Here is a 19,820-nt window from a genome sequence, read left to right as displayed (position 1 = left end):
AACCAAATCAACTTAGAGCCATCCTACTTTCAGAAAAAGTGAGATATTTCAGGTGCCACATCCACCTCAACACTAAATGCCACATCCACCTCAACACTAATTTCCCAGAGCTGAGCAAGGATTTGAACCCAGGTCTTCAGAATACCTTAAAAATAGGAGACAGGTAGCTCTCCGGATGTTCTGGACTCCAATTGCTGTCAGTTCCAGCTGAGATGGCCAATGACCGGGGACCATGGAAGTCGGAGTCTGGCAGCACATGGAAGTTGATCAATCCAGTCATAGGGGCACAGCGATCTTTACACACCCGGAAAAGGACCTTCATCCTTTCACATAATGCAAGTCGTACCTCGCTTTAAAATGGTGCCCAACACACACTATTTTAAAGGATAGTAAGGCTTCCAGTTAAAGAAGCTGACAGAGAGGTTTGTGGATGACCATAAAGACAAAAAAAGTGGGTCCTCGATCAAAAGTTGAAGCTGAGGCTGTCGTACTTTGGGCCCATCATGAGAAGGCAGGATTCCCTGGAAAAGACAATAATGCTGGGAGAAGGTGAAGGCAGCAGGAAAAGAGGAAGACTAAATACAAGATGGATCAACTCCCTAAAGGAAGCCACACTGCGGTGAAACGATCTCAAACATCCAAACGAGTGGTGTTAATTAGTACGACGACACAAGTACACCAGCTGAGAGCACAGACGAACTTTCGCAAAGCTCTCTAAATTATTATATTCTTGTCTTCTGCATATATTGGGGCAGAATCTGATCCCATCTTGCACGCATGCAAGAATCCTTCGCACGAGAGGGGTGGGCCAGTTTCCAAGCTCGTGCGAGAAGGTTATTACAACAAGAGGTCTCCATGGGGAAGCCCAGAAACCTTTCATCTACTTTATTCCAATTGAGGAATAAAGATGCTCGGAGGTACCCCTAAAGATGAGTGCCCTTGAGCAACTGAGAAAAACATTGACCATCCATGAATGGATTATGTCTTTATGAGATAGCAGCCCCGATAAGAATTCATCATCGAGAGGAGCATGAGATACAGGCTTTTGAACGCGTCTTTTATGCTCGGTCCTCTCTTTATGGGGCAGAGTGAATTCCTTCCAGAGGCCAGGACCACCACCCACACCCCCAGCCAAGAATGTGGCTTGACAAAGGCGACCGTTTGCTCAACTATGCCACTGGCACATGTTTACCAACGGCCGGGCATAAATGTCCCCTTTTCACTTTTGTTTCGAAGGGGTCCATTCCGTCTCCAAAGTTCCCCCACGGAACTGAATGCCAGCCTCTCATTGGTTCCAGTTTTTTGCAGCGACGGCATCCTTGAGAGCCCAGACGGGTTCTTAAACCCAGGGTGCCCACCCTCGCCGCCATTCTTCGGGACAGAATCCCTCGTCCCCCCCCGGCGCGGCCAACTCCCTTTCCCTCCATGTGGCGAGGAACTGTACAGTAACTTAGAAAAACAAACACACAAACCATGGGGTCCTTAGGCAACCTGGAAAGGGAGAAAGCCCTCCTGCTCACCGTGCTGGTCTCAACAATGGGTAAGTCATCCTCTCCGTTTTACAGATGGGACCTGGGTGGTCATCTAGACCAACCCTGGTCTAGATGGGGCTGTGATAGCCATCGGACGGGCACCCCCCCATGCTGCTCTTTAAATACTCTCCAGTAATGGGACGCCACCACCTTAAAGTTTTCTGAACATTTCTCCCGACGTTCCTGGCATGCAGCCTTCCGAGATAGACTCTCTCTGGACATGGAGTTTTCATCGGTAGGTATTGTCATTGGTGGCCAGGAATAGCTCTGTTCTCCTTAAATGTTCATCAACGGGTTTTGTCATAGAGACATAATGGGTGTTTACCTCTGCCGTGTGGTGTTCCGGTTCTTTTACACAAGATCCATCTAGCCATCCCCGGTCCTGATCTTCAACACCTTGATTAGACCTACTCTGTACAGGATGCGTCTCATGATTGTTGGTAGTAGACATCTAAACCGGGCTGAGGGTGGTATCATCTCTGGAGACGTTTTGCAGGCGACTTATGCATTGTATAAAGTAGCACTTCCTTTCCTCCGGCACCGGGGCATAATTATACTGTAAATCACCCAGAGAGCGCTCTAGTACGATGGGGCATCATACAAGTGAAAACAACAAGAAAAACTTCATATTGGAGCATTAAGGTTGGTGTTAATGACTTCCTGGTGTCTGACTAATCATACCTTTTGATCTTGAGTGTCTGTCGGGTCTTTGAAATTCCAGGAGAGCATCGATATTGGGTATGATTCTTAACTGTTTATAGTTCAAAGCCTGAACTTTTTTTTTTTTAAAAAACAATCTTCAAGAAGTTATTTGTTTGGACTACAATGCCCACCGTCCTCTAGGCGTGCTGGGAGCAGCAGTCCAAACTCCCCAGATTTTCCAAGGCCTCTCTCTGATGCAACTTTAAAAATATTTAAAAGATGGGTGGCCCAATTTGAAAAAGCTTAAAAAGACATTCCCTCTCACCCAGATGCGGGAAAAGAATTGTAAGATAGAAATGTGCCAGGAGGACTACGTGGACTGATATTCACATGAATACATCAAGATCTGTTTCAGAAAAGTTCTGTTTGTGACGTGCCAGTTGCTAAGTGTGCAGAAATGCTGCGTAACTCAGTGACTTATCTGACTGGGTAGCCAGGAGGTTGGGAGTTTGAATCCTCACACGGCCCCTTTTGACAGGGACTGGACTCTGATCTATAGGGTCCCTTCCAACTCTGCCCTACTAAGAGGATGATGACGATCTATTATCGATTAGGTAGGAGAGGAGATGGGGACTGAGACGAAGGTCTACGGATGAGGCCAAAGTCCCAGGGACTTCCTGAAGGCGGATACTGTGTTATGAAGCCTAATATTGTTATTATGCTTCCCGCGTTGTCTCTATTGACATTTTGAAATATACAGAGGGAGAGAAGTCGTGGCGGGGGTAAGAAATTTAATCAATACAAACAAATAGGAAGAGTACACGGAGGTAATGAAGCAGAAATCCAGGGACCTGAGGTAAAGGGAATAAATTACCCAGATAATGACTCTTTTTTTTTTTTTTTTGGTAAATAAACCTATTGCAATTCCAGAGGTAACTTAAATTGCTTCCACCACAGTGGAGAAACATGTGGGAGAGAAATTTCATACCGCCCTGGGATTTTCTCTCAATTCCCTTTTGAGAAATGGATATTTAGTGTGGCGGGATAACGATGCAAGATGTTGTGAAAGAGTTGTTATTTTTCCTGCCCTTAAGCTGCTCTTGAGCCTGACAAGTAAAATTTACGTGTGTGATCATAAAGTCCTGCAGTTTTGTTTATTCAGTCCAGGGAGATTCATAGGCTCATCTCTTTCTTTCTTTCTTTCTTTCTTTCTTTCTTTCTTTCTTTCTTTCTTTCTTTCTTTCTTTCTTTCTTTCTTTCTTTCTTTCTTTCTTTCTTTCTTTCTTTCTTTCTTTCTTTCTTTCTTTCTTTCTTTCTTTCTTTCTTGCCTGAGCAAGTCTTTGTAGTAAGGCAAAAACAAATCCCAAAGCTATAGACTCAGTATCCCACAGCTTTTCTCAACCAGAGATTCTCCATGTATATGTATTACTCTTGATCCCATCATCCCCATCAACCTAGACATTCTCATGCCATCTGTGAGGTGGATGGCAGGTTGCTGGAAAGCTGTTCTGGGACGATTTACAGCCCTTTTGTTTATTAAAATAGAATATCCCATTGGGTTCAGTGGAGATGCCCGGTCTGAATCAGACAGACAGGTCCTAAAAACAACCTGTGTGGTTTAGTGGATAGTCTGATGGACTAGGACTCAGGAGGCCTGGGTTCGAATCACCTCTCAGTCATGGGAACTCACTGGGTGTGTCAAACTGGCAAAACCATTCCTTAAATAACTCAGTTTCAAAACCTGGCTGGAGTTGCTACAAGTGAGTTCTGAAGGCACCTAACAACAAAAAATAAGCTACGTGGCAGATCCCAAAGCAATTATTCGTTTGGACTGCAATTCCCAGAATCCTCCAGGCACACTGGGAATCCTGGGAGCTACAGTCCAGAAATACTCAATTTCTCTAGGTCTGCCTAGGACTAATTAAACGTTAACATTCCTGCTATCAACAGTTTTGATTCCCAGTGTGATGTTTTAAGGACAGCATGCCACATGCAGGATATTCCATCCTACAGCAACCTTTTTTCTTGGTTTTGCAAATAGAGAATACTTGGAAATGATTTAAAACTCAAAATAAATTACTATATAGAGCCCAGGGCCACCACTCAGCAATGATTCTGAACCCAGGACTTCATTCTGCACCAGAATACTGTATTAGAACATATTTTCTCTCTTCACAGAAATCTAGACCCAGCTACCCCAAACCTGATTTGTTTCAGCAATATAATTTAGGGTGTGTATGGATGTGCGTAACATAGCAATCAGAAACCAGCGTTAATCTACTCCAAACCAAACAGAGACCTTCCATTATAGGCAAAGCTCTCTTGCTTCCTTTTAGCCCAGACTGGAAGCTGTATCCTAAGTCTGAACTAGCCGATGTTACGCTTTCAAGGGCAGCCCCACGCACAATTTATGGCAGTAGTCCAGTCTGGAAGTTATTCGTGGCTGGAGGATGGTGGTACAGAATCCGTTCCCCCCACTGTGCGTTAGCAGGACATGGGGACAATCCTTGCGTGAGATATTTTGGAGAGCCGCTAGCTGTCAGAGCAGAGAAGGGCAAGTTAAGTGAACCTCTCGTCTGACTCTAGAGTAAGAAGTCTATGCTGTCTCCCTATTTAGCCTCAGAAAAAAACAGCGCTGTGGGGTAGGCCAGGCTGAGCGAGGGAGAGAGAAGTGCCTTGTGACATAGCAGTGAGTTTCACAGCGATACCCAAACTTGGGCCTCCAGATGTTCTGGAACTTCAACTCCCAGAAATCCTGGCCAGCACAGCTGGTGGCAAAGGCTTCTGGGAGTTCTAGTCCAAGAACATCTGGGGGCCCAAGGCTGGGAACCACTAATCTAAACCTCCCAAGTTTTAGTTCTTTAACCACTACGTAACCTTGCTTCTCAACATAATCTTTATGTATTATTTCGATAGCCCATGTCCTCTGCTTCATAGCCTAGTTATTTTCTTGGCCTATCCAGGCGCCAGATTTCAGATGACAAACAGCATATTTTTTTAACCATTTTAAAGAACCCTTTGCACACCTCATTTCTGCAGAAGGTTCTCCCTTTCCATCCATGCCCTTGCTAGTTAGGAAAAAAAAAAGTTTTGACCTCTGGCTGCGCCAGTTTTCACTCTTCCTATTAGACTGGAAAGCTTGTTAATATTGGGGCGATATATTTTAAGTTCTATGTGCTAAAAGGATTACCCATGTAAGACACCTAATGATCAGGATACTTTTGGCAACAATCTCTGTTTGAAATCACAGGAACTGAGTCCCCCAACCTTTGAGTCTACCAGCAGATACCTACCTCACTAAGCAATTAAGCCAGCTGTCCCCCCCCAAAAAAATTTTATGGATTTATTTTAAGGATAATATTCTGCTTCTTCAGAAGCTCTAGGCTTCTCCAGCTGGTGAGCAGGTACAAATAACAGAATTGGTAAATGTAAGCTAAGTGGCAATTAAATACAATCCGTGCATTTCTCAGAAGGAGAGTGTGATCGGCGAAGAAGTACTAAAATGAAAGAATAAAGGACAAGAAATTATAACATACACAAAACCAAGAAAACTGGGGTTTTGCTGTCGTAGAATCAGAAGCAAAACCACAGGCTTGTTCCAGCTGATCATTCGAGGTAAAATAAATGGGAAATGAGGTACAGGAAGAGAATTTCTTGACCATTCCATGGTGTCCTATTCAAAGTAAAAAGAGTTGTGATGATGTTTGTGAAGAACAGGAACTTTGAAAAGCAGGGTGGGGAATTACAATCCTGTACACAAAGAGCAAACTTGTTCTCTAAGGGTGGACACTGATGTAGCCAAAATTGGCCGCCGCCCATATATGAAAGTATCTGGAAATGTAAAAATATAATTTACTCCCCTGGCACAGAAAAGACATACACGTGGGCTTCAGGTAACCTTCCCTGGCGAAGGGGGTGCAAAGAGCTTTAATCCTTCATGATCCGAAGGCAGGAAATCCCTTTCCTGGGTTTAATTTAAATTCCGTAAATGTGTAAGCTTCCAGGCTCTTCAGAACGCTGCGTCAGGGTAAGTGGTGAGAAAAAAAACACAAGGGGAGGGAGAGGAAATAAGCAGGTCTGTAACTGGTCCTATAAAAGCTGCTTCCAAAACCTGGGCGTTTTGGATTTTGTTTTGAACACTGCCAGCTCCTTCCACCTTTAAACCTAAGTGTTCAAGATGCATTCCAAGCATAACAGTTACGGAGAGCATAAGGACACTGCCCGGATGGTGCCAGCGAACAGATGTTTTGGAAAAACACGCCGTTTGCACCATAAATCCCAAATTTAGAATTCTGCGTTTGGGATGTTGTTTTATTTCCTTTCACTCGGTATTTACAGTGAAATTTATTGTGCGTCCCAGGCCTGGAACCCATTGCAAAGAATCATTACAAACAAGCGCACGTCGACATTTTAGTTACTGACTCGCTAAGCTTTGCTGAATGTAATGCCCCCTCCCCGCCGCAACGGCTGGTTTAATTCAGCATTGATAAAGAGACAATTTTATGAACCGTACGCAGGGAAATGACACGCTGAAATGCGAGCACCAGATGTTCCTGGATTGGCTTTAGAAAATCAGTAATATTTTCTCTTTCTGTATGCATCTTAAGAAGCATTTGGTTCAAAGCAAAGGGTATGTTTTCCTCCTTGTTGTATAAAATGAACGTGTGGAACTCATGGCCACAAGACAGAACAGAGGCTATTCAAGTGGATGAAGAAAAACAACTCTGTTGGTTAGGACTGAGGGTGCGATCAGAGACGTGGAAAGGCGCACATCTGATCTCCCTTAAGCAACCTTTCCATCTGCCGATGAGTTACTCCAGGCTGGCTGGCAAACGCATTTCCCCGTGCGCCGTGCATTCGCTGGGGAAAAGATCACCTCCTGGCACTCCACAAGCGGTCCAGATTGTGGTCTATTTCCCTGAGGGGATGACACATGAAGTCGACAGAGTTGCTGCTTCATTTAGCGGCTATGACAGATGGAAAGGACCGTGTAAGAAAAAGGGAAGGTGGGAGAAAAATACACCTTTCGTTGGGCCACCAAATATGCAGGGAGAAAAGTAATCACATTTTCCTTCCTTCCTTCCTTCCTTCCTTCCTTCCTTCCTTCCTTCCTTCCTTCCTTCCTTCCTTCCTTCCTTCCTTCCTTCCTTCCTTCCTTCCTTCCTTCCTTCCTTCCTTCCTCTTCACATGTCAGGTTCCGATTTCTGCTCAGCCAGTGAAGCCCTCAGGAACACAGTCCTGAAATTTTACATTTCTTCCTCCGTAAACAAAACTTACATCTCCACCGTTACGACTCTAAGCTACCCTGAAGCTGAGAGATTGCACTCCGTGCATCTGAGGAAATGGGCTAGGCGTCCATGAAACCTCCTTGACAAAGTTCTGCTCTAATAAATCTGTTAGCCTCAGGGTTGCCACTGGCCTCTTCTGCTAGCAAAAGGCTACATAGTTGTTTGCCCCTTTGAAAGTCAGCCTTCAGTGGAGTCTAATAAATGGTTCCCATGTCCGTGGGGTGGTAAATCTGCACCTTGTTTAGTCCGCACGGAAGCTAGCCAAGGGCTTGAAACCCACCCTGAAAATTAGATTCAGAACCTTGGAGCGCTCCCTTTTAAAGTTCAGAGTCAAAACCGGAACAGACTCCTATTGGAACCAGGAAGCTCCTCTGATCAGTATTGTCCAGACTCTAGACAATATTGACCCAAGGATTAAAAATAGGCAGATTTGTATTCTTTCGGACTACAACTCCCAGAATCCCCTAGATAACAACAACAAACAAAAACCAAAAACCCAGATCTGCACACATTTTGCCAAGGATCTGTCTTGCTATAAAGGAGACTCTTATACTCCCATTTTGTATTCGGAATCTTGAGGACTAGAATCTTGCTGTTTTCGGTGGTAAAAAAAGCTGTAGACCTGTATGATAGGAGGATGCACATCTGGCACCACTGTCATAACTAGATGGTCTGACTCCTCTAGGACACATGCCTGTATTTTTTTATTTATTTAAATCAGTCCTGTGCATGAGGACTAGAAGCTTCCTCGATGTTTGAAGGTGGAGGAGATGAATTCAGAGGTAGAGCAAGGGTCTTCCCGGGTTCAATCCTGCCATCGCTAGGGATCAGAAACCGCAGAGAATAGTCACATAGACTGATCAGCTCTTCAGGTTTTTTTGGACAGAATTCATTCCCGACGCCAGCAGCCTGGCCATTTTTACCCAAAGCTAACAGAGGAGAACTCTAGTCTCTTGTGAATGCAAAGCAAATGCTGGACTACAGCCCCCATTGCCACAAAGATTCCTGCATTTAAAAAAATCCAGAATCTTTTAGATGGCTCTCGTTGCCCAGATTAGCTCTAAGACACATTTAGCAAAATATGATGCTACGTGGGTGAGCCCTGATGTGGGTAAGGGTAGGGGATTCAAAAGGCAGGGAAACATTTGTCTTTCTTAAACCTCTCTGTGTATTTTATGTGGTGTGGCGGACAGAGCAACAGATAAGGACTCAGGAAAGCTGGGTCCGTTAGAATCCATGCTATTCACACTATGGTGTAAAATGTTCTTAGGGCGTTAATGGTCCCAAATGCTGTCTCTGTTCCCAAACCCCCACAGACATCTCCTTTGACATTTTACACTACATTGGAGTGTCCGGGCACAGCCATTTTAGAGTGATGTCCAGTGGCTCATAAATCCTGATTTTTGTTGCCCGTTTGTTTGCTGAGACTGCAAAGAGAAACACACACACAGACACAATACCCAGGCAAGATGGAGGGGGTGCCTTCAATGTCATGGAGGTTTATTGGAAAGCGGCTCCTTTTTCCAGACTGGGGAGGAAAAGCGCAAGAGATTTTTTTTTTTTTTTTAAAAACACCTCCCCAGGCGAGGAATTTGTCCCCGAGGGTGGCACAAAAAAGACCAGATTGTGCGGCCGGCACAACGGTCTTCTTTGACTCCAAATGTCGCCTCAAAGGATCCTGGGTCACTCGGCGATGTTCTCCAGCTTGGTCAGCAGCGTTGGCGGCTGGAGCGAACCTCCTACTGGATGGATGGATGGATGAGGAGGTGGAGAGGTGGAACAAAAGTCCCTCAAGACCGTGAGCCCTTGTATATTCTTCCCGGTTGAACAATGGCGCTTTCTACACCTCCAGAACATGTCATGAGGTTCTGGTCTCATGAACGCCCCCATGTAGGCTTCGGAGACCTACAACAGTCCTCGGCAACTGTCAGAGGCACCTCGTTTCACGCCAAGGTTGTCGCTAGAGTGAGAAGCGAGTGGCGTCTTCGCTCCAGGGCCCCAAAATTTAAAATTCACCTAAACCGAGTGGTGGATGTTAGGAAAATAAATGGTGATCCCCTCCACCTCCACGCAAGCCCTATTTACATCTTATTTTTCTTGTGTTTCTGTAAAAATCTAACCCTTCTCTCTCTTTTTTTTTTTGAAGGATGCCACACCTTTTTCTCTGGCATAAATTTGACCCCCCAGAACTGGATAAAGATTAAAAATTGTTTCAGAACATTATAATCTCCCTGGACACAGTAAAATACAGTGGTGCCTCGCTAGACAGTCACCCCGCATGACAGTTTTTTCGCTAGACATTGACTTTTTGCGATCGCTACAGCAATTCGCAAAACAGTGATTCCTATGGGGGAATTTCATTGGACAATGTTTGGTCCCTGCTTCGCAAACTGGTTTTCGCTAGACAACGATTTTGACAGCTCCCTCCGCGCTCGCAGAACGGGTGTTTTCGGGACCTAAGCTTCGCAAGACAGCGATTTAAACAGCTAATCGGTTGTTCGCAAGGCAGCTTTCCTATGGCCGATCTTCGTTAGACAACGACGATTCTTCCCCATTGGAACGCATTAAACAGGTTTCAATGCATTCCAATGGGAAAATGCTGTTCACTAGACAATGATTTCGCTAAACAGCGATTTCAGTGGAACGGGTTATCATCGTCTAGCGAGGCACCACTGTACAAGCGTCTGTTTTAGGGGGAGAATAAACCCACTACCGATTTGAAAGGGAAACGGATGCAATAAGGTAGATACGGATGCTGGAGAGGCCCACCTAAAAGGTCTGGATGTCAAATCCGGGCTTCCCGAGTCATTTACCAAGTGTGAAATTATACATTAATTCCCACCGCGGGCCACTTGTGTCAACAATGTTATTGTCGAAATTGAAATTATTCACAGATCGATCGCACGATTCCTTTGCAAACAACCCACGGCCGCGTGGGTTTTGCCTGACAATATTGAGGGTGATGAGGATAGGAAATCGCACACAAATACAGGCGAGACCGGCATCGGGCAGAATCAGACCATTCGACCGCCTTCAAACCTCGAGGGAAGACAAATTTTCTCCTCTTGCAACACAGAACCAATCCACAGCGGCAACAGGACTAAAACTGACCACCAACAGGGAGGAATGGGTTGCTGTATCCCATATTGTTTAACCGAGAAATTGATCCGGTTTCTCCCATCACCCAAAGAAGCTTGGTGGATCAGACCGGAAAACATGGTTTTCATAAGATAGCATCCTGTTCACAACATCAATTTTCTGATGATTTTAAGGGGGGGGGGTTTCATTTTAATTCTAATAATAACAATCATGGGCTGCCAAGTCAGTTCTCATTTATGGCGACGCCTTTTCACCGTTTTCTTTTTAGAGCTTACTCAGGAGCAGTTTCCGATTCCTTTCTTCTGGGGGTATCCGGGGACTGTGCAGCTTACCCAAAGCCACCCAGGCTGGCTCTTTACATTTAAATTCCACCTGGCCTGGCTTTTAATAGTTCTTCAGTTCAGAATGAGGCTTTTAACTCAGCTCTTCTTGGTTTAAAATATTCTGTTTCTTCTCTACTTGTCTAATTCATTTCTCTATGTTTTCTTCTATAAACTGCATGGGGCTCAGTGTTGAGCCATAAGCACCTATAGACATAGTGAATGGATGGATGGATGGATGGATGGATGGATGGATGGATGAATGGATGATGGATGGATGGATGGATGGATCTGGCTGATCATTATTAGAAAAATGACTCAGGTCTCCATAAATGTTTGATGCGGTCCAGCAGAGCAACCCTTACAAGATCTATAGTTCATTTTGTGTGGCTATTGTTTCTCTGTGTTGGTGTAAAAAAGAAATGGGGGGGAGCAAAATGTACGTACTAAAGATGGCTTTATAATCAACCAATCACTGATAATCATGGGGCGGCTTTTATTTATGTGAGCATAAGGAACAAGGGATGTTTTTATTTACGTAAGCAGCATTTGTCATACAGGACGAATAGACGACAATAGATACGAAAATTAAAGCTGTCACTGATAGTATCACTCTAAAGCCATCTTGATTACATATTTTCCCCATGTCCTCTTTCATAAACATGGAGAAACTGAGGTCTACAGTGGTGCCTCGCTAGACAGTCACTCCGCATGACAGTTTTTTTCGCTAGACATTGACTTTTTGCAATCGCTATAGCGATTCGCAAAACAGTGATTCCTATGGGGGAATTTCGCTGGACAATGTTTGGTCCCTGCTTTGCAAACCGATTTTCGCTAGATGATGATTTTAATAGCTCCCTTCGTGCTTGCAAAACGGGTGTTTTCGGGACCTAAGCTTCGCAATTTAAACAGCTGATCGGTGGTTCGCAAAGCGGCTTTCCTATGGTCAATCTTCGCTAGACAATGATGATTCTTCCCCATTGGAATGCATTAAACAGGTTTCAATGCATTCCAGTGGGGAAATGCTTTTCGCTAGACGATGATTTCGCTAAACAGCGATTTCAGTGGAACGGATTATCATCGTCTAGCGAGGCACCACTGTATTCTGTTCCTGGAGCTGCTCTTCAAGGGACAGGCTACTTCTCCACTTAACATGAGAAAACCATTTCGTGTCCAGAGAGATTCTGCATGACGTGACTCCTTGGGATATTGAGGTTTCGCCTGCACTGAGCCAGGATAGTCATGGAGCAATCTTGAGCTAGTGAATTTTGCTCCACCTGATCTACCTGACAAGGCTGTTGTTCTGACAATAGATGGGGAAGAGAAAAGTGATATACTCTATCTTGATCTCACTGGAGGAGAAGCAGGGTGGCAATGCCATTAATTGCTAATTAGGGATCATAAATACATTATTCGGCTGTTAATTGATTTGCTAGCTGTCTGGGGGTCTTTAAAAGAGAACAGAAGTCTTTTAAAAAGTATTTCTAAAAAAGTACAGCTCTCCAAATGTGTGTAAAACACAGGTTAGCTTACATTGAATCGATGAATTGATCAGATCCAGGATAGTTTGTATTAATGATATTTAATCAGAATGATTATAAGCAGGAGTATATTAATTAGCCTACACCCAGTGTGTTGTAGTGGACAGAGTGAAGAACTTGGATTCAGGAGGCCTGGATTCGAATCGCCACTCAGCCATGGAAACTCACGGGCATAAGGAGGTGGAACTGGGAAAACCCACTCCTTAAATATCTCACTTTCTTGGATGGTCTTATTAGGATCGCTATAAGTCAGCTCTGACTTCATGGCACACAACAACAACAATTAATCAGCCTAGAAGGATTTAATGCAGAGCTGTAGATTATGTGATTAGTGTGGCAGTGGGAAGCTGTGATCCCAGTGGGTTTGAAAAATCACCTTGGGCTGCCCTAGAAATAATTATTGCTTTCTGTTTTTTCTTCTCCAAAGTGCTAACTCCAGCTGTAGCCATTCATGTTTACACGGACCGGGAGGTACATGGCACAGTGGGGTCCAAAGTGACGCTCTCATGCAGCTTTTGGTCAAACGAATGGATCTCCGATGACATTTCTGTCACTTGGGTCTTTCAGCCAGAGAGCAGCCGAGACAGCGTATCGGTAAGATATTTTTTCCGATGCCTCAGACCTTCTGTCTTGACCTTTGCCTGTGAGAGAGGCCAGCTTATCGAAGAAGTAAGATTATTCCCTATATAGTTAGCGGAGTAAGAGATTAAAAAAAACAGCAGCAGGGAAATGTGAGAACAGCCCAGGTCTCAGCATTATGCCCCCCTTTCAAAGTGACCAGCATTTAATGTAATAAGAATATACTCTAGAAGCACTTTAAGTAGGAAAAAACGTACATTTACTTACAGTTGAGATCTGCAGTTACAGTCAGAAGAATAAATAAGCAATATGGAATTATGCCATGTGGAAGAGCGATCCATCAATGCCTGCTGTATGGTCCAGAGGTCAGAGTAAATAAAAGAGAGGGGGCTATCAATAGTACAAACAATAGACGTGGCAGCACTCGCTGGTTTCAGGAAAGCCTCCCTTACAAACAAGAGGACAGGAAACCGAGTCCTTTGACAATCCCAGACCAGGGCTTCCTTTCTCAACCATGCACGGACAGCAGAAAAACTGGCAGTCAGTTCTCTCATATCCACTGTTTCTGGCATCCACGTAGGTGAGAGTGTGGAACAGATCCCCTGCGGATGCCACGGTCCTATCATTGGTCCACCTAGGTTGGGCAGGAGCTGCCCAATGTTTTGCCCCAAAGATGTCTCCTAACTGCAAATCTGGATATGGCAGGGAACGAACCTGGAAACCTTTTTTTTAAAAAAGTATAACACAAACAACCAGCTCTGTGAGCTACAGCTTTTCATCCAAAACAATCAGGAGAAGGCTTCAGGCTCTTCAGAAACAATACAAATGCAGGAGCAGGTGAAACCTTTACTAGACCATTAAGAAAGAAAAAAATAAGCCAGCTTTCGGTGATAATTCATCTTCCTCAGGCTAGGCACCAACGTCTCATGGGTAGTTCCAAAATTATATGCTTTTACTAAAGTTCCCAAAGTCTCGTGGCCGATATGGATCTGTGGGAGGGGTGTGTGGCTTTAAACTTCTCCTCTGCCACCATTTTGGAATTTATCACCTACTCTCAAGCAAAGGGAAGTCAAGTACTCTGAACCCCTTTCATTTCCTCCTTGTTTTCTTTTGAAATTCAAACAATTGCATCTCTACCCCTTCCTCTCTCCTTTCCTCACACGCCACAGATATTTCACTACGCCAAAGGCCAGGCTTACATAGATAACGTGGGAACGTTCAAAGAGCGTATCGAATGGATCGGGAACCCGCGCTGGAAAGACGGCTCCATCGTCATCCACAACCTGGAATACACGGACAACGGAACCTTTACCTGCGATGTCAAGAACCCGCCCGACATCGTAGGGAAGACCTCCCAGGTCACGCTCTACGTCTTCGAAAACGGTAACGTGCCCTGAAACGTACTTTCCGGTGTTAAGCTTGTTTGTGTGTGAGACTTCACTTAAAACAAATCAATGAATTCCAAATCTGCTTCTAACATAGAAAGGACTTATTGACTGGTGAGTTGAACAACTCACTTGAAAGTATTAGGACGAGATCTGGAAGTGACTGGGAGATTATACGCACAGCCTTTACAGACAGTTGAGGATCTCAGCACACTCTAAATTATAGGAAGGCAACAAAACTCAAAATGGAGAGGCGGGTGGTCAAAGACCTCCCGTTCTACAGTAGTACACACCAAATAATGTCTGACGAAGCCTGGCATTTCTCCTACCACCGGTGGTTGGTGAGCATGACCAACAGAGTGCTATAGCGCTAAGTTTGTATAGCGCTGTATTGTCTTGCTTATGGGCTTCCCAGAGGCGTCTGGTTGGCCCATTGTAGCAACGCAACTCTGGACTACATGGCCCATTCATCTACTTTAGGCTCTTCTTATCTTTTTGAAGCTGCTAGGGCAACCTCAAAAGATCCAGCTCTGTATTGCAGGTGACACAGAGTTCCAGAGAACACAGGCGCTACAGCACTAAAGCGTCATGGCTGGAAGGGCCAGTTTAAGACTCTGCATGTTCTAACACCTTCCCCTTCTTTCTCTTCTTCTCTTAGTACCGACCAGATACGGTGTGGTGTTGGGGTCCATTATTGGAGGTGTTCTGCTTGTGGTCTTAGTGGTCTTGGTCATAGCCTATCTCATCCGGTACTGCTGGCTTAGGAGGCAAGCGACTCTGCAACGTCGTCTCAGGTAAAGCCCTAGAGGGGTGGGATGAAGTCGGGACTTTTAATGGGACTTTAAAGGGACTGGGATTTTTCTACCCACAGATCCATCTACTTCCTCATTTTGCACTTATGTACCCAGTGCTGCATGCGTGCGGATCCATGACAAACATGCTCTCTAAAAATCTAGACTTTGCTTGCTTAGAAAAATAGGTGGTGGATAAGTGAATCAGCGGATAAGTGAATCAGTGGATAAGTGAATCAGCGGATAGTGATCCAGCAGTTGGGTGGGCCCTACCATACTTCATGCTCAGAAACTTTGTTTTCCCTTCATTTTAGTGCCATGGAAAAGGGGAAACTGAGGCTGGGAAAGGATTCTTCCAAAAGAGGCCGCCAGGTGAGTATGCGAGGGAGAAATGAATTTTTAAAGGAAATAACAAGGAAGATTATATCATGGCTATTTTAAGAAGGAGGGGCCAAAATTGTTATGGGAGTCATTGAGCCCAAGCTGACTCTGGTGCACGAGGAGGAAGAAATGGGTTAGACATTTTAATGAAGTTGATTCCTCAAAAGCCGGGAAGCCACTTGAAAGCTACTTAATAGGAAATAAACGAATAATAGATGGAGGAAATAAATACTGAATAAAATAGGCAAAGGGTGTGGCATTATTCCCAAGAGTGTGAAAATCGAGGATCCATCATCTATCTTTTACTCTTGCTTGGCCATAGAGTGGGTTGAGGAGAAAGCCACCGTTGCTTAGCAACAGAAGGACATTTCTTGCTAAGGCCCAAATGGCTCACTAGAAGTAGACTGGAAAATGGAGGAAGATATATACTGTCCTTGTACAAGAGCCAATATGGGTTGGAGGCCTTGGCCTGTGTTCAGGCTAAGCTTCCTTCTGATATAATCCTGATGTTAATCAATAATCATGTGCCTTTAAGTCAATTCTGACTCATGGTGACCCCTTTTTGGGGTTTCCCGGGTATAGAATAGAAGTGCTTTACCCTTCCCTTCCACTAGGGGGAGCCCTGGGACGGTGCAGCTTGCCCAAGGCCACCCAGGCTGGCTCTTCTAGGGTGCACAGTGAGGAATTGAACTCCCAACCTCTAGCTTCACCTAACCCACTGTTCACCCAGCCACCGTATTTTTCTCTGTATAAGACACCCCCATGTATAAGATGCCCCCCCCCCACTTTTCTAATCGAAAATTAAGAAATCTAAGTGGGGCTCAGCAAGGGTGGGGAGAAAGGAATCAAAGCACTGCAGGATAACTTTGATCCCTGCTTTCCCCTCCACTTGTTTTTGTTCTCACTTCAGCTTACTTCCGTGTATAAGACAACCCTCAATTTTTAGTCTAAAGATTTTAGACAAAAGTATAGTCTTATACACAGAAAAATATGGTATATCATCTTATGTCGTCAGGTCAGCTTTAAGTGATGGCAACTCTTTCCCAGGGTTTTCCAGGCAGAGAATATTCAGAAGTGCTTTACCCATCCCTTCCTCTAGGGGCAGCCTTGGGACTGTGCAGCTTGCCCAAGGCTGCCCAGGCTGGCTTTAATCACAGGAGGCACCGTGGGGAATTGAACTCTGGATCTGCAACCAGATAATGAAATGCATGTATAATAAAGAGACGGCTTGAGACGAACCACATACAGTGGTGCCTCGCTTAACGAGCGCACTGTTTAACGAAGAATCCATTTTGGAGCAGCCGAACAGCTGATCGGCGGCTCCAAAATGGCCGCCAGATGACCCGAAATGGCCCCCTATCAGTGTTTTCGCGCCCTCCCCTTGCTTACGGAGGTCGCGAAAACGCTGCGGGGGGGCATTTCGGGTCCTCCGCAGCCATTAAAATCCGGAACGGATTAACCTCGCTATGCGGGGCACCACTGTAGTGTAATAGCCGATATATTAACCACACATCAGCCTTTGTGACTTCTTGGCGATAACTGATCTTTCTTCCCCATTTTCCACCTCTTTTCGTTTCCTTCGTTCCGTCCGCAAAGCCCCCTGTCCTGTACGCGATGCTGGACCACAGCCGCCTCACCAAGTCGGCCAGCGAGAAGAAAGGCAAGGGAGGGCTGGGCGACTCCCGCAAGGATAAGAAATAGCGGTTAGCCGGCAGGGAAGGTACCCCAAAGAAGGACAGCGAGAAGAAAGTTGTCATGACCATCGAGATGGAACTGAAGAGGGACCAACTCGAGGGTCAAGGCCTCAAGCCCGCGGTCAAGTCTCCAAGCAAGAACAGCCTCAAAAACGCTCTCATGAACATGATCAAAAGTGATTCGGAAAAATGATCTCAAAGTGTATGTGCCGGTGATTGTGTGCTTGTTTGGGAGTGAGGGGACGGTCTGAGTCCTTCGTTTCTGGAGGTCTAGGATCTTTCGGCCTCCATCCAACCCTCTTGGCTTTCATTTCCTCCCTGTTTCTCATTTTAAGACGATCTCTCCTCTTGGGCCCTAAAAGTCCTAACTAGGAGTGCACAGCTTTGTGCTTTGGAACTACAGCTCCCAAGATTTTGGGAGTCGTAGCGCAAAACCACAATGTTGCATCTATCTTGTCCTAACTCGGCTGGAAATGAAGCCACGAGGGCTGGATCGCCACTGTCCTGTCCCGAAAAATATCCCCTCACACATCCCTCAATTCTTAAACCCCAACCAAAGACCAAAATAAATTTTAAAAAGGACACACAACTCCGTACAATAAAGGGTGCCTTCTCCTGCTTAAACGGCTGTGACAACCCTCTTCTGCTCGGTCGCTCGAGCACAGGTGTAATTTTTTTCTCTTTTTAATCCCAGGATCAAATCTATGTCTATGTGTTTCTGAAATCCAGAAGGATGGTTTAATTCCCTTATTATGCAGCTCCCACTGTTTTATCTCCTTTTCTGAGAGCGACAGTCTCAGCTCTGTGAAAATAACTATGGGTGATGATGTTTGTTCTCTCAGATAATTCACTTATTATCAGGTCGGTATTCCATGCCTGGTTATTTTACTCCCCGGGTGTAACCTTCCCTGTCCATGGGACATGTCATTTCCACACAGACAGAATTTCACCCAGGACAAATCTGGAGGTTCCTACTTGAGCGAAACATCTGAGAAATTTCAAAGGAATTCGAAATATTTCCCCAACCCGATCCGGCGAAATTTCTCAGGGAGGGGGTCTCGCTCATCCATAGGCTGCTCCCCAAGATTTTGCCCTGCCATGAAATTCCAGCCAAATCCCAAAGAGCTTTTGGTGGTCTGCTTACATTTCTGAGGAAAGCTGAATGCATTTTTCATCAGAAAAAGGTCTCGTGTCATGACTGTATTTTTCTGTGTATAAGACGCCCCCCTTTTCTAACCAAAAGTAAGAAATCTAAGTGGGACTTAGCAAGTGTAGGGGGAAAGGGATCAAAGCCCTGCAGGATCGCTTTGATCCCCGCTTTCCCTTCAACTGGTTTTTGTTCTCTCCTCAACTTACTACCATGTATAAGACGACCCTCAATTTTTATTCTAAAGGTTTTAGACCAAAGTATAGTCTTATATATGGAAAAATACAGGATATTGCACACCAGTCATCTGTAGTTACTTCCCTATCACATCATTTATGTTCTGTTTCCCATCATTGCTGTTCCCCTTGAGGGGAATTAAACCATCGTCAGTCCGGGCCCCCGTTACTGTATGCTTTTCAATCTATCGGAGGGCTCTTATTAGGATTAGGATTAACTGCTGAAATATCTTCATGGCTCCTTCCGTCCTTGCGACTGAACACAACATGACGTCGCCCGGTTCACGTCCCTTCAGATTGAGGCCTCAGTCTTTCACCTCCTCTCCGCCCTCCATTTCTGCTCTATGTCCAGATTAACTCTCGTTACTCACGACAATGTCCTCCATAAGGTCCGTGGCCCGAAAGGCCAGCGAGCAAAAGATTTCCTGGAGGGCAACTCTTTTGCTAGGATAGAAAAGCCCCACACTGTTGAGGAATAGCCCCCCAACCACCTCTCGCTTGACCTTGGACATCTTATCATATATATATTATTGCCTCAATGTTACTGCATCACAGACGTCCTCTTTTCCCATAATATTTCAGAATATTCCTTGACAAATGTCAGCATTTGTGTGCGGTGAGGGCCTGGCAAAGGATTTGTCTCCATTAAAATGTATATAGCTCTCTCTGTCTCTCTCATTCTTTCTCCGTAGTGTATACTGTCGTCGGTGAATACTGTCTTAGAAGACTAAATTTTGCTTTTTAAAAAATGTTATGTATGGTGGTGTATTTCTTTTTTTTCTTCCTTGCGGGGTGGTGGGACTTGCTCAACCTTGTGTACATTCTCTCCGAAAACTGCAGCAACAACCAAAAAAATAAAATAAAATAAAAATGTATAATTCAGTGATTTTAAAAATGTTAATAAAAAACTGACATTTCTATTTGGAACTGGTCTACTAAATCTGTTCTAGGCTCTTGTTGTTTAACAAGAAACACGGGTATATGCTTAAACTAGGAAGTTGGCAACTAGCAGCCCTCAAGCAAATATTTCCCCTTAAAAGATTTTAATTTATTCCTGGTGGTATGTGTAGCCCTGGCTAATTTTTGACCCTGGAAAATGGTTTTGAGGGAGTTAATGCAAGGCCAGACGGAGAGAGTGACGCTCTAAGCTGTGCCAACTTAAAAAGGCCCCATGTCATCACTCCC

At 44.8% G+C, this 19,820-nt stretch overlaps 1 protein-coding gene across 1 annotated transcript; it reads left to right on the top strand.

Annotated features, from left to right (window-relative positions):
- The first annotated feature begins 1,370 nt into the window (after positions 1–1,370).
- MPZ (myelin protein zero) lies at positions 1,371–19,562 on the top strand. The gene is made up of 6 exons (XM_020797395.3): positions 1,371–1,540; positions 12,850–13,016; positions 14,171–14,384; positions 15,045–15,180; positions 15,492–15,549; positions 17,155–19,562. Exons 1-6 carry the CDS (start codon positions 1,474–1,476, stop codon positions 17,257–17,259), a joined length of 747 nt encoding a protein of 248 aa, XP_020653054.2. The 5' UTR covers positions 1,371–1,473; the 3' UTR covers positions 17,260–19,562.
- Positions 19,563–19,820: the final 258 nt, after the last annotated feature.

Source organism: Pogona vitticeps, chromosome 15 (genome assembly GCF_051106095.1).
Source record: "Pogona vitticeps strain Pit_001003342236 chromosome 15, PviZW2.1, whole genome shotgun sequence".
Classification (NCBI taxonomy): domain Eukaryota; kingdom Metazoa; phylum Chordata; class Lepidosauria; order Squamata; family Agamidae; genus Pogona; species Pogona vitticeps.
Note: the sequence above shows the minus strand (reverse complement) of the source record. Positions and strands in the feature narration are given on the sequence as shown.

What these genes read in the sequence shown, in the direction of transcription:
- MPZ (XM_020797395.3), top strand. Translation starts at nt 1,474, where the DNA reads ATGGGGTCCTTAGGCAACCTGGAAAGGGAGAAAGCCCTCCTGCTCACC. An exon ending in GCAGCCGAGACAGCGTATCG is followed by an intron (nt 13,017 to 14,170) that starts GTAAGATATTTT and finishes CACACGCCACAG; the next exon opens with ATATTTCACTACGCCAAAGG. An exon ending in CTTCCAAAAGAGGCCGCCAG is followed by an intron (nt 15,550 to 17,154) that starts GTGAGTATGCGA and finishes CCGTCCGCAAAG; the next exon opens with CCCCCTGTCCTGTACGCGAT.